General features: G+C 39.5%; 1 protein-coding gene across 2 annotated transcripts in view; it reads right to left on the bottom strand.

Moving 5' to 3' along the window:
• TGFBR3 (transforming growth factor beta receptor 3) overlaps nucleotides 1–13,436 on the bottom strand; it is a 115,104-nt gene that overhangs the window by 35,773 nt on the left and 65,895 nt on the right. For both annotated transcript variants that reach the window (XM_041483125.1, XM_041483126.1), the window contains exon 5: nucleotides 1,627–1,810. In XM_041483125.1, coding sequence (XP_041339059.1) covers nucleotides 1,627–1,810 — 184 coding nt within the window. The remainder of the gene's footprint in view (nucleotides 1–1,626; nucleotides 1,811–13,436) is intronic.

The raw sequence follows: 13,436 nt of genomic DNA, 5'->3' as shown, positions 1-13,436 counted from the left end.
TCTATGAATACAGCCATCAAATTCTGTATCAATCACATAGCAAGGAACTGCTTTGTGTGACCACCTATAGGTTATGAGCAATAGTAGCAGTGATTCACAGACTGTCAGCTGAGGGTACCTTACTAAATCTCATGAGGAATCTAAGTTTTGTATGAAAAGCCTAAATTGTACGTCACTGCATGCTGTGGTTTGTGAAATCCAGTGATTCCATTGTTCACTCTGCAGAGAAGCAGACCAGGACCACATCCCACGTGGTTTTCACAGAACTCCTCACGGGACTGCTGCAGTTCAGGAACTGACCCTGTCCCCACCCCTGAACACATGCACAACCCCCACACATACACACATATTCACTTCTGCCAAGAATTTAAATCAAAATCAAATACGGTTACAGCTGAGCTGGTTTGTAGGAGCCTTCTCAGAAACTGTCTATGTTGGTTGCCTGCCAAGATCCATTTTGTGTACTTTCTCCTAATTAAATTGTGTTGTAGCGCATTCTAAAGATGATGCAAAACCCTCCTCTTTAGCCTCCTGGTTTGACTGGAGACTTGCAAATCAACAAGCAAAATTTTATCTGGTTTTTTCAACGTATCTAATTAAATATTTGTCTCCACAATGCAGAGACCACTACTCCCATATATATGTTTCAAGAGCATTTTAATAAGCTAAGAAATATATTTCTGAATGATTTTCTGGCATTAAAATCCACAACCGGTGCCAAGTACAGCCAAAAAAAAAAAAAAAAAAAGCCCCACACAAGGGAATCCTCTACAAATTTGGCAAGATTTGGATAAAACTAACTCAGGCATGCTCTGATTTTGGGGGGGCAAACCTCCTATGTCAGGAAATCAAATGATCAGATACATGTGGTTAGGAAAGAATGTTTTCTCCACAGAAGGCTTTTTATTGTTTTTTTTTCTTTTCTGTAACCAACTAGCTCAGCTGTTTGGAAGTTTCTGTAGAGACATTCCTGCAGAGGATCATATAGTTATGTTGTGCCAACACTGCTCAGCTATGGAGCTACAGCCTGAGCCCCACCCCAATATGGGCCTGTGTGAAGTTCCCAAAGAGCTGGAGTCCTCTCCCACCTGCACTAGGCCACCTGAAGAATCTGGCACGTGGCTCAGAGGGACAGGAAATCTTTCTTCTTGGGGTGAAAATACATAAGTACAGACTAAGGTGACTTAGTTTGGCAAAGAAAGCAATAATTCTTCACCCAAAGAAGCCTGGGTCCTTATACAAGCAAATACTGAAAAAACCAAATGTAACCCAAGGCTTTCTAGAAATTTCCCCCTTCTTCAAGGTCTCTCCTTCTTCAGATGAATACACCCAAACAATCACCATGAGTAGTTGATCTGTTTAAAAGGCAAAGTTTGACTCTTGTAAGAGTCTGAGCACTTGCATCCACATTTAGGAGCATAAAGTTATGGCACCAGAATCCATTAAAAGTTTCCTAAACCCAAGGTCTGGTCTTTAGGCTTGCTCTCATTTCTCTGCTTCCCCTTTCATACCATATCTCTTGGAAAATGAGAGGTATGTTTAAAAATTAAAATAAGTGAAATATAAGCAACACATTCTCAGCATCTGAAAGTGTCTATGAATTCAGGTGGTTTTGTTCTGGTTTACCTTCTCCTACTTTAATATAGATGTTTCTTGATATTTTAAGTTCAGTGAAAGATGTTACTGCTCCATATTCTTTCTGGGCCCACTGTAGCAGATGTTCATTTTTCTCAGGAAAAAACTTTTCTTCTGTTTCTGCTGACAAGGAGAAGTTTCCCGTCTCAAACTGAACAACAGAACCTAAAGACACCTGATGGGAACAAAAACATATTTTAATGTGGTACATTTATCCACGCAGACATGTAGCATGTTTAAGCAATGTAATCTGTCACATCCAAATGCAGTGACTGAAGGTGATTACGGCTTATTTCCCAAAATACTCAAATGTCTCATGTTTTAACATCTGCATAATGATTCCTTTTTCAGAGATGTTTTTTAAAAGAAGGAAGTGCCCATCAGCCCAGGTGGGGTGTACAGGGCAGCTGATAAACAGAGGGCTCTGAACCACTCTCCAAAATTCTACTGCTGCAATAGTAGAACCACAGTGCTGCAAGGGGAGATAAACTTTGGGGGCAAAGGGAGGGAGAGGATAAGAAAAGGATGGTCTGGAGAAATGAAGGCAGATAAGAATGTGAAAAAAAGCTAAATAAAACTGGGAACTACTGAAGTAAATCCCAAATCAGAAAGAATGTGAGTCCAAGTTCAGTGACATATAAAGGCCAGCCTAGAAACAGAATGTAAGGAAAGAGAAAGGCTGAAAGAAAAGGATGGTATTTACTGCTGGTTTATTTACAGGAAGTGAGGAAATACTTTAGTTCAAAAGATAAAGCAGATGAGTTGTATACTTCTTTTGAAAAATTCTTAAAAATAGGTTACATTAACTGAGGTCTTGAATGGAAAGACTAAAGCATTATTTAAAATAGTGAAAATGGAAAAACAGTACATGGAAGGGTAATAGGCTCTGCAGGAAACCCAAAGATGCCCAAATAAAGCTTCACTGGAGTGGCAGTAGCATCATTCAAAAACAGAAGGTGGCAAAGGGTGAGACTCTCTTTCAGATTGTGACCTGCTTCAACCTGTGTAGGTCTTGTGAGATAAATAAGTCATTTCAGATTTCCTACAATGCAACATCATCCCAACAGCAACCTTTTGACTCTCCTGTCCCTGCAGATGGATGTAGCCAACACTTCCAAGACATCTGTCAGCTCTTGAGAGATCCCTGCAGGAAGTGGTGAAGGAGCAGCATTCCTTCATTTGCCCAACCCATGCAAACACTTCACTGTCTGTTCTTCAAGGTGCTCAAGGACTGGGGCCTGCATGCCCGACCCAGGCTGGTCCTTCGGTGGACACCTTCACTAAGATCTAAATACCAAGTCAGGAAGAGTCAGTACTTGAGTGAAAGCACAGCAAGATGAACAAGCTTTCAGGTGTGAAATCATCAGTGAAGACCTTTTTGGACATAGTCCCTGTAGTTTGTTCAGATACAACACACAGCCCCTACTTCCAGACCACTGCAGCAACAAGGTTTCATCAAAGTACCACCATTCCATCTTCTTCTCTTGTGCTGTGAGCATCCCAGGAAGAAGTCTGAGTCAACCTGCTGTTCTCCTCTCCCTTCCCACATCTTTCTACTAACTCAGACTTCTTTGGTGGAACGATATATTTTTTTACCCAACTGAGAAGCCAAAACTACTGATAACTCAATGAGGGGAAAAAAATAATAAAATACAACATAACAATTTGTGTCCAGAGCATTATTTACACATAAGTATTTCTCAACCTAATTATTTTGCACAGATTATGTGAAGCCAGGTTCCAATTATAGAAATTAACTAATGGCAACAAACTATTACCTTCCCTGAAGCTATTGTTGCCAGCACTATTTCAGGGTGATATAAACCAAATTGTTTGGCACTTGCAAGTATTTGTCCAAGTAGATACATAAATTACATCTTCAGCATGTGAGAAGAAATTGCAAATTCTTCCCTGTGCCTCCATCTGTAATGCCAGCATTTATTATGCACATATCATATATTCTTCTCTAAGAGAAGGTGCAGGTAGTTCAGAGTTCAATTTGACCAGATCTGTTACAAAAAACACCTTAGGAATCCTTTTGCCAGAATAGTTTTCAAAGTTAAAACTGACATCTGTTTCAATTCTGAATAATATTTCTTATTTGTTTTCAAATGACTACCATAAGAGGCTTCTTTTAAATGAAAAAAAATCTTTATTATTCAGTGTAACACAGACCACACCACATTCTCTCAATCCTCTCATAGTTCTTAAATAAGGAAGCAAAGTGTGCCATCAGAGTTAATCTGGTTCTAGGAAAGCAGAGTAACCAGTTAGCTCTATAAGGTATTTAGCAAAGAGCATTCACTTTGTATTTTCACCACCTAGAAGCACCCATGCCACGGGCTGATTTCATGGAGCACCTCTACAATGCTCCTAACACATCAAATTCTGTGTAAATTCCAAGTGTACAGTCTCAGAGGGTGGCACTGACACAGCACATGCCAGGTCATGCTGGATTGTGTACTTTTATATCAGAGACACGTGGGATATTTTCATAGAGCTTTGGCCTAACTAGAAAAATCTCCCATGTATGAAATTCACAGGATTTAAGGACTAAATCACTAATTATTTTGCAGGAATATTGAATAGATGTTGGCATTCCACCCTCAGAGACAAACAGTTTATTCAGTAAGAGCAGTAGTTCGTTTTCATTTACACACCGTTTCCATATTTTTTTTATGGTCAGCATCAGGGTAAAGGAGCATCAGTGTGTCTTTTTAAACATTTCAGGACAGCATGAAAGAAAATATTATTCCTTGTAAATAATCAAAGAAATTGATTACCTTGCAATAATACATTTTTGCTGTATCTTTCACTTGAGATAGTTAAATGTATGCTAACACAACAGCTGTCTTCCTCAGAATACACTTGGTTTTTAATTTATTACTAATTAAAACTTGAAAACCTTTTTCATCATCCTGCAGCATGACAAATGTCTTCCTGAGGGACAGATCCTATCAAAGTGACCATGTGCTCCAAGGGAGGAACCGACAGACAGAAAGCAGAGCAACTAAAAAGTCTGGCACAAGCATCCTCACCAAGTGATCACACAGTAAACATCTTTAAACAAACATGAAGCTTATCGTATTTATTTTTTTCAGTCGCATACTGAAGTCTATTTGAAATGCTGGTTCCACTACCCAGGTTTTAGGAAGGACTGCAGAGTTCTGCTGTGCTTGCCAATGTTGGGATTTTTACTACACAGACCTAAGGCAAGGTTAAGTGAGCCAAGCACATTATTTGTTCTGGAAAGAATTCAACAGACCCTTCCAAAAAAGGCAACCATCACTGTTTCAACACCTGCCTTGAACATTAACTACTTACTCTTCAGAACAAATCAAAAGCAAATCTAACATGCTTAGGATAATGCAAAGCATTAAAGTCTAATAATGTTTTAAATATCTGGGAATGAACCAATTTTTATCTGAGCACTAATTATGCACTGATTGAGTGATTAAGAGACTGCTGCCACAGCCACTCTTATCTCCTCCCTTCAACTCCTTTAGTGGTTACTTTCTGAGGTTGCAGAGTGGAAAAAGTGCCCCAGCTCTATTTCTTCCAGTTGTTGTGAGGACATGAAAAGGAACTGCACTGGAAACATCCTCTGCTGTTGAGTAAACCTACATGTCTTGTCACTTTTCTGAGACTAAATGAAGAAGCTGGACATGGAAAATCTGTTTGGAAGACCAAAAGATACTGGCCATGTCCACTAACCACAGCAAGCACCACAGTTCAAAGGGCTGTTCCTCAGGGGAAAGGAGGATCAAGCATGGGATATTGAAAATGCTACCAAAACCTGAGTACTTCATCAAAGAACAAAACATATTTAGGAACGTATTTTGGCTGCATACACTACTAACCTGCTGACCACTGGGGAAACCAGGGCCTGAAATTTTCTCTGCGCCATACCAAGGCAAGGAAATATACACCCCTCAGGCTGGGGCAACAAAACCAAAACAGCCTTCATACATCCCTCAAGAAAAGTTTCCAGTCTGAACAAAACTGCCCTTGCAAGGCTGCCATGGTAGTTCAGGACACCAGTTACCTGGCAGAAGTGCCAAATGTCATGAGTTGCTATTCCCCAGAGAGAACAACTCTCAAAACCAAACCTGAGTCATCTCAAATATATACAGTGGTAAGTGTGAATACTGCACACACAAAATGGCATATTCTGTTTCTTATTTTACCTATTTCCTTCTCTCCCTTTAAACATTTATTGCCTTTTTTTTTTCTTTGAATCTGATCCAAGAGGATATTTACTTTGCTTTATAACATTTTAAGTGTTTAACACAGTTATAATTCAGAACTCCCAAATAGGAAGTAAGCTCATAATTCAGCCCTGAGAGAGAGGTGGGCACCTCTGGGACATGACTCAGGATACAAAGGTAAGTGTCCACAGCCACCCAGCATGAAGCAATCCCTCGCCCCACAACAACAGCTACACCACTACCCATCGAGAGCCTGCCAGCACAAGGACCACCTAATGACCCCTAAAGCCATGATGGAGGCAAATATACTAGGAGGAAAAGAAGCAGCATCCTTCATATTTTTATCTGAGCTGTACAGTATCAGACCTGTGGTGGAACATGTAGGAGAGGAGAATATCTGCTCAGAATAAAATTGAAAGATTTGAACCAACTATTGGAGCAGCCTACATGGGGATCAGAGTCAGCCAGTGTTTTTTGGTATTGTACTTTGATGTAATTTCATCCTCTTACAGAGGAAAAATAAAGTCACAGATGGAGAAATATCAGGTATTCCAAAACTCAAAAATGTATCTTTTGTTGTTCATAAACTCATATACAACATACTTTAATCATCAAGAGAACAATTCTTTTCAACAAGTGAATAAAAACATGCTGCTTTTGAAATTACATGCCACATTTGTGAATCACCTATAAAATTTGCATAATCCTTACAGCCACAGAGGTGTGATGTTCTCAGGCAATGACAAAATTTTTCATTTTGCTCTCAAGACCACATGCAGTCATTACAAAATTCCACTTCCAGTTCTCACATTTTTAAAAACATACACATAAGAAGCACCATCTTAAAATACATTTTAGATTTTAATTCAACTTCCTGGGAGATACTCAGTTTTGCAGCTACCAAAGATCCTTCTATAATTAAGGCTGTTCAGTGTTTTCTCAGGATGAAAGCAGAACCTTACAAGATCAGAGAGTGGACTCCTGCACATCTTTATACATCTAGGAAAAAGATCCTGGGATTTTCTATCAAAGCTGAATCTGTGTCAAATCAAGTGGAACCTTCAAAACCCCTAAAGAACAGTTACTAGAATGATAAAGAAACAAACAAGAAAATCTATGGAAAGGGGAAATCTGGTACCAAAGTTTAAGGCTCAGCAGGAGTTTATTAATTGCACACAGGTAACTGCCCACTTAATTTAACAACATCTTAATAGACTCAACATAACACTTGTTTGATATGACCAAAATAAGGTAGCAGAAGCTTTTCCAGGGATTCTGTTTCAAGTCAGAGGCAATTTAGTGGAAGAAGTGAGAGGAGAATTAAAGCCTATCTATGCAACTGCAGCTATAGTTTCCACTGGAATCAGTGACTCAGTAACAACCTGTTGTGATTTATTATCTCCACGTCACTAACACCAGTAGTCTGCCAAAATCCACTGCCTGCTTCTGTAAACTTCCACTGGCTAAACCCCCTGTTTACTGAAGCAAGCAAAGAAAGGAAGGAGCCATGACCATACAGAAGAGAAAAGACTATCACAGGTGCCTGTTCCAGGTCCTTCAGCCTCCTGCAAGATTGGTTTGGGAGTACACCTCAACCACTAAATGCCCAAATAATATTTGTTTCCTCACTCTTGCAGGCTGGATTAACTTAAAAGTCCACATCTTTCTGACTACCAGCTGTCTTGGTCCTGAAAGTGATGGGTCTGGGCTCCTCGAGGGACCAGGAGAAGGAGGAATGCTTAGGAGCAGTCAGAGGCAGTAGTGAGAAAGATCAGCAGGAGATACGAGAGGCAGCATCATTCAGATCTGGCCTATCCACACTCCTAACACAAATTCAGGTTGGAGCAATGACCCACAGAGACAGCCCACTCTCACAGCTGAAACAAACACCACACAGTAAAGCTTGAGTTCTGAAAGATGTCTGAAATGACATGGGATCTAGTATGAACTCCGTGACACTCTTAGCAAACCAAGCTCCCCAAAAAAATGCAGGCCTTTGAAGTCTTGTGAAAGAATAATCTAAGGGACAAGCACCTACCTAGTTTCCTGTGAAATTTACTGGCAAGTTTGTATTCTTGAAATATTTCTGCCCAAACCAAAGTGATTACAGTGAAAGCAGAGGATAGCTATACATCATAAAATTTCCCTATTTTGGGACATCACACAAACAGAATTTTTTTACTATACTCTGCATATTCCTTTAATGTACTATATCTTGCTTCCTAAACCAGAAATAGCACTTCTCTTCTGCAATGTCTTCCTGAAGCAAGCTTTGAAGGAAAAAAGTCCTCAACCCCCTGGATACTTAAAGATGCCTTGCTAGGGTTATTGTACTCTTAAACTCCTTTTACATGCATCATATTCAAGCATGTACTTACTACTCTGCCACTTTCTGCCATTCCTACTGCTGACAAAATCCTTCCACTCCTTTGCCAGCAATCACCACCACAGGTAGCCTGAGGTCCCCCTAATATTTCTGGGAGTAACCTATTTATATATACTTTAGAAAAGCAGTATTTTGCCAGGGTTGAATCATGCCAGGACACAAAGTCTACAGGGAAATTTACCATCGTGAAAAGCATAGTAAGAGTTACTGTTTACTAAGCACTGCTTTTAATTTGACACAAAATGTTAATTTTCACATTTTTTCAAAAGTCAAGGAAACAGTCTGGGGACCAGAAGGGAGAATATGAACTTTTCCAAGTGGAAAAGGGCAACTACAGGATTATTTCCAGCTCCTGAGTAGAAGAACGATGAAGATTTGTAAAAAAAAAGCAAACTCAGGATTCTGCAGTAATGTAAACGTCCTTTTAAATTCCTCTTCACACTGTTACACAACACTGAAAATCTACTGCTTTTACTTTGAATAGTGAAAGGTCACTATTTATACCAAATTTATCACTAGTCATGCATTTCCTATCCTTCCTCACTCTTCTCCTAGAAGAGCACTCTGTTCACATCTGGGTCTGTTTAACCAGTGATTGGAAATTTAGCCTCCTGATTTCCCGTTAAATACTAGGCACAGGAAAACAAATAGCACTTGTTTTTCAGTGAGTTTTGTCAGTCTTCCAAATCTAGTGCAAACCATAGAACAGCCTGTGGTTTGGTGGCAGTGACCCAAAATATGTGAACCATATTTTCATGAAGTGGGAGGAATAAACCAGCAATTGGTTCAAGTAATAAGAACATGGATATTTCTTCTTAGAAATACAGAAATTACTAATAATTAAACTCTTCACTCTATCACTGTCTTCTTTACAACTTTTATCTTTTCAAATCTCAAACTAAGAGCAAGTGATCTGGTTTTGTATTTATCATTACTGCTCTTGCTTCCTCCATTTCACTACCTTAACACACACTCACTCCTAGCTCTTGCAAGTAAGGTTATTTGTTTGCATAAGTGTTTTCTTATCCATAACTTTTACTCATTCAATTGCCTGAACAACTAACTCAGAGAAAAACCTCAAGCATCACTTCTTAAATCATACATTACATAAAATAACATATGTAGATACTTAAGGGGGTTTTGGATCTTTTCTAACAGGAAATCACAAAGGATTGGGACCTTTTTTCATTGATTGAATTCTCACTACTTTCACTTGCTGAGTAAAGACATTCCTAGGCTATAAAAGCAATTAAAAAAGTTACCAAATATAAAGAAAAAAAATTACTTTCTGAGTAGCACCTATAAAACCTTCTTTCTGTGCAGTTTCATAAAACTTCTGGTTTCCTGCCAAGACATGTTGGCAATAAACTAGTTTTAGGGAAGGAGAGAAATGACGACTTGATGGGAAGGAAGGAAACTATTTTGCTGTATGAAAACCTAAAAGTGGGGTGGTGGAAGAGGTCTGGTAATATTTTTCTGCAATACTGACTTGCACCAAAATCACAGGTAAAAGCAGTTTCTACAGTAGCTGTCTAGCTTACATAAAGCTGTGATGTCATAATCTAACCAGTCTAGTGAAGATGTCCTTCAACTTCCTCTCCCACTCCCCTTTATAATGCAATTTTGGCATTTATTCCCTGCAGAGGAAAAAAAAATAAAATGTAGCACAGATGCTACAAGCATTCCCCTTGCTGAACTGAACAGAGCTTCCCACCCATGCAATACTCTTCAGAGTGATGAGCTACACTTGAACAGAAAGTGCCCAATTCCCAAATTGTTGTATTTTTGTGACATGTACAAATATACAATCAGATGAATATGACTACATGCACCAGTAACTGAAGTGATGATTTCCAATTACTTTAGGCCAGGCAGTCCATGCACTAACCCATTTCAGGTATTTTTGGATTAAAATGCCAGGATACTAAGGTACATTTATTTTTAACACAATGAAAATAAACTCCAAACTTATTTTACTGAAATTACAATAATTTCACAGCATCACCTACTTCACCCATCAATATACAGCAACTCATGCAGAGTCTGAAAATAATCCTGTCCATGCTAAATATATTGCTAACACCACACTAGTCAGACACCATATATTCTTTTCTCTTTCTCATGCACATACAGAAAATTGTTGTCAGGTTTATATCAAGATGCCCAAATTTTTTCTTAAGACTACTCACTAGTGTTCTTTCTGATTTATAGATGGGGAAAGCACCCCAAGAAGCAAAATGACAATACAGGCAACAGAACAGTGAAGTTCAACTCCCCTTAGGTGCCATGCTCCATCATGATGGCTTCCTCCAAAGTACAGTCACTATGTGAGAATCACTGTGCTTCCATTCTGTGCCACTTTGGAAAAAACTCTTCAAAACACAACATTAAAAAAATCCTGATGCTAACCCAACACAAGCTTTGGTTTATTTGGGGCATGCTACCTAATTTTAATGATAATTTATTCCACTGTGAGGTTTAGCCACCAGTAGGAATTTTGTGAAAATCAAACCATGAAGACAAAGCACATATGTCACTGAGTGAAACTGTGCATTACATGATAAAAATAAATACAAAACCACACATACACACCAAATTTACATGTCCATACTGAAAAAACATTTACCAAGAAGCTAATTTGTCCTTCCCCCATACTATAACCAATCACCAAAGCCTGGATTTTCTCCCATGTTCATTTTAAGCTTCTTAACTGATGGAGGACCAGGCGGAAGGCAAAAATCCATGCTTGAACTATGGGATAAGAAGTTAAACACCAGCCCAATTCAGTAGTATTGTATTTTCCCAGTCTTTTGGATATGTGCTGATACAAGCTTTAAATCTTTTCATCCTTCTCAGGATGAAATGGAAACTCAAACAATAAATTCACAGAATGAAGGAAACAGACCATTTTGCTAATGAGGACACTGAGAACACACAGCCCTGATTCTACCCTCTTCTCCAGTACAATCACCATTCAAGCTCAGGATACCTTGGTTTCTCTACCTGTACAATGCTAACAGCAGTTGTTCTCCAGTTCATCACCTACTCATATCCTGGAGACACCTTTGCTAGAAATAGCTTTGAAACTTATAATACAATTAATTTTTGTTTTTTATTCAATTATTTACTTACTCAAAGCACATGTCCCTGTAACAGTTTGAGAATTTATTATGATACTTTACAAGGAAAAAAAAAACTAATATTAAAAAGAAATGAAGAGCTAAGACTTTACTAATGGTTCCATGATCCTTTCACTACAAACTTTGACCTGGCTCTAGCAGTGTGGTCTTTATCAGCAGCAGGACCTGGAAGCTATCATTTAAATTTCTTTACACTACTTACCATTCTAACCAGGATTCAATCAATGAAAGTCATTGCAATTCATACTTTACATACACTATATTAATACAATTGTGAATTAATGTATTGTTTGGAAAGTCTGAAAGAAAAGCTGGAAAGTCAGCAAATATCTTGCCTGAGGCTTCCATAGAGACAGACACAATAGTTATGACACTCCTGTGGTATGCTTGCCATGGAATTCATGGGCACTAGAAAAGTTTCTTCAAATTCTAAATCTTTTATGATTCAACATACTCAGTCCTCTGTTCTGGCTATTCATTTAAGGAGACTGAACAAGTCAGAGCCCTTTAAACAAGGGCTAAGGAAGCATGCTCTGCACTGTGCAGCCCTTGGAGCTGCTATTTAGAGTCCTAGGGTCAGTTGTCTGAAGTCACTGAAGGCTCTGGCACAGAGGCAGGGAACCTCTCAGCAACTAGGGCAGAAGTACTATGTCCCTCTGCCCCACAACTTACCTAAAACAAGAACCCATGATTCTGGAAAAGGACAACCTTTCCTAGGACAGAGACTGTTGCAGAATTGCAAATTAGCACAGCTCAACACAGGCAAACAGCTCTATGCAGAACTAGAGCACCATGATCTCTATTTAGCATACTGCACTTGCCTACAGACGCTGCTAGGATTTGCTCCATATTTTTCCACATGATTCTGTGCTGTTTTTTCAGAAAGCTTTTGGGAAAACAATGTATTTGTCCTTGTGAGCAGAGTGGAACTGTGCAAAAGCAACAGATGGTGACCACATTTAAAGTTGTTCAGCCCATAACCTCATGGCTTAACACCCCAAGATGCCCTGAGAAACTGGGCCATGAAAAGTGGGAAGGTTGATGAATCCATGCCAAGAGACTGAAGTTAGCTTATGTTTACAGCAAAAAATATCACCTTAAGGAAAGAACAAACAACTTTAAGAGTGAGAGGGATGACAGAGACTAAACTGGGAGCGGTAATGGTGGATCAGTACCCTGGTACATGCAATCTTGTTCTTTGAGCTCTTTGTAGGAAAGAAAAATAGAAACCTTAACATGGTGGAAGGAAAATTACACAAATTCTTGTGGCACTTAATGAGACCCAAAATTGTTATGGAGAGCTAGCTAGTCAGGTGGATTAGGGATGGGTTAACATTGAGAGCCAGTTCAGTCCCTTGCAACAAAAAGGCAAGGACCCACAGGCAGGAGCATTATCCCAGCACCACAGGCTGGCAGGATGGCACCAGGCACCACAACACTCAGCCCGTACCATGACCAGCAGAGAGTAAAAGATAGAGATGTGAGAGGAGGTATTTGATTTGAGTCCCCCCAACACTGCAGCAAATCTGTAGAGCCTACCAGGTACTCCTGCCCCCCCTAAGAAACAGTCCACTCCTCCCTGCAGCATCAGTGGCCAAGTTTACCATGGCAGTTCTTGAGGTCAGGCAACTTCTTGCCTGGCAAGATCCATGACTGCTGCTGCTCACCTCTTCAAGCCTGAGTTTGTAACCAGAAGCACCTGACACAGTTTTCTGCAGCAAACACTTATTATCTAAGGATACAGTTTTGGCAGTCAGAGCCTTAGGCACATTCCTATTGTTCCTATACCTCAATTCAGGCTGCTGAAAGGCCACTGAGACAAACCAAGCAAGCTCAGCATAACCACTATCTGAACTCCAGCACAATCAGCTGAGCAGAAATGGATGGGTCTCAGCAGACCTCTCTCCACTCCCAGAGCAAGATAAGGGGAGAGGAAAATTCTGGGTGCAGAGGAAGAACACAAACTAGCTGAATAAAATCTAGCTGATAGGAAATGGGAGTGATGGTGCATTGTAGGAGAAAATCAAAACTAAACTGAAAATAAGTCCAAGGCTTTATTATCTGATG

Source organism: Pyrgilauda ruficollis, unplaced genomic scaffold, assembly GCF_017590135.1.
Source record: "Pyrgilauda ruficollis isolate IOZ18807 unplaced genomic scaffold, ASM1759013v1 scaffold6, whole genome shotgun sequence".
Taxonomy (NCBI): domain Eukaryota; kingdom Metazoa; phylum Chordata; class Aves; order Passeriformes; family Passeridae; genus Pyrgilauda; species Pyrgilauda ruficollis.
Note: the sequence above shows the minus strand (reverse complement) of the source record. Positions and strands in the feature narration are given on the sequence as shown.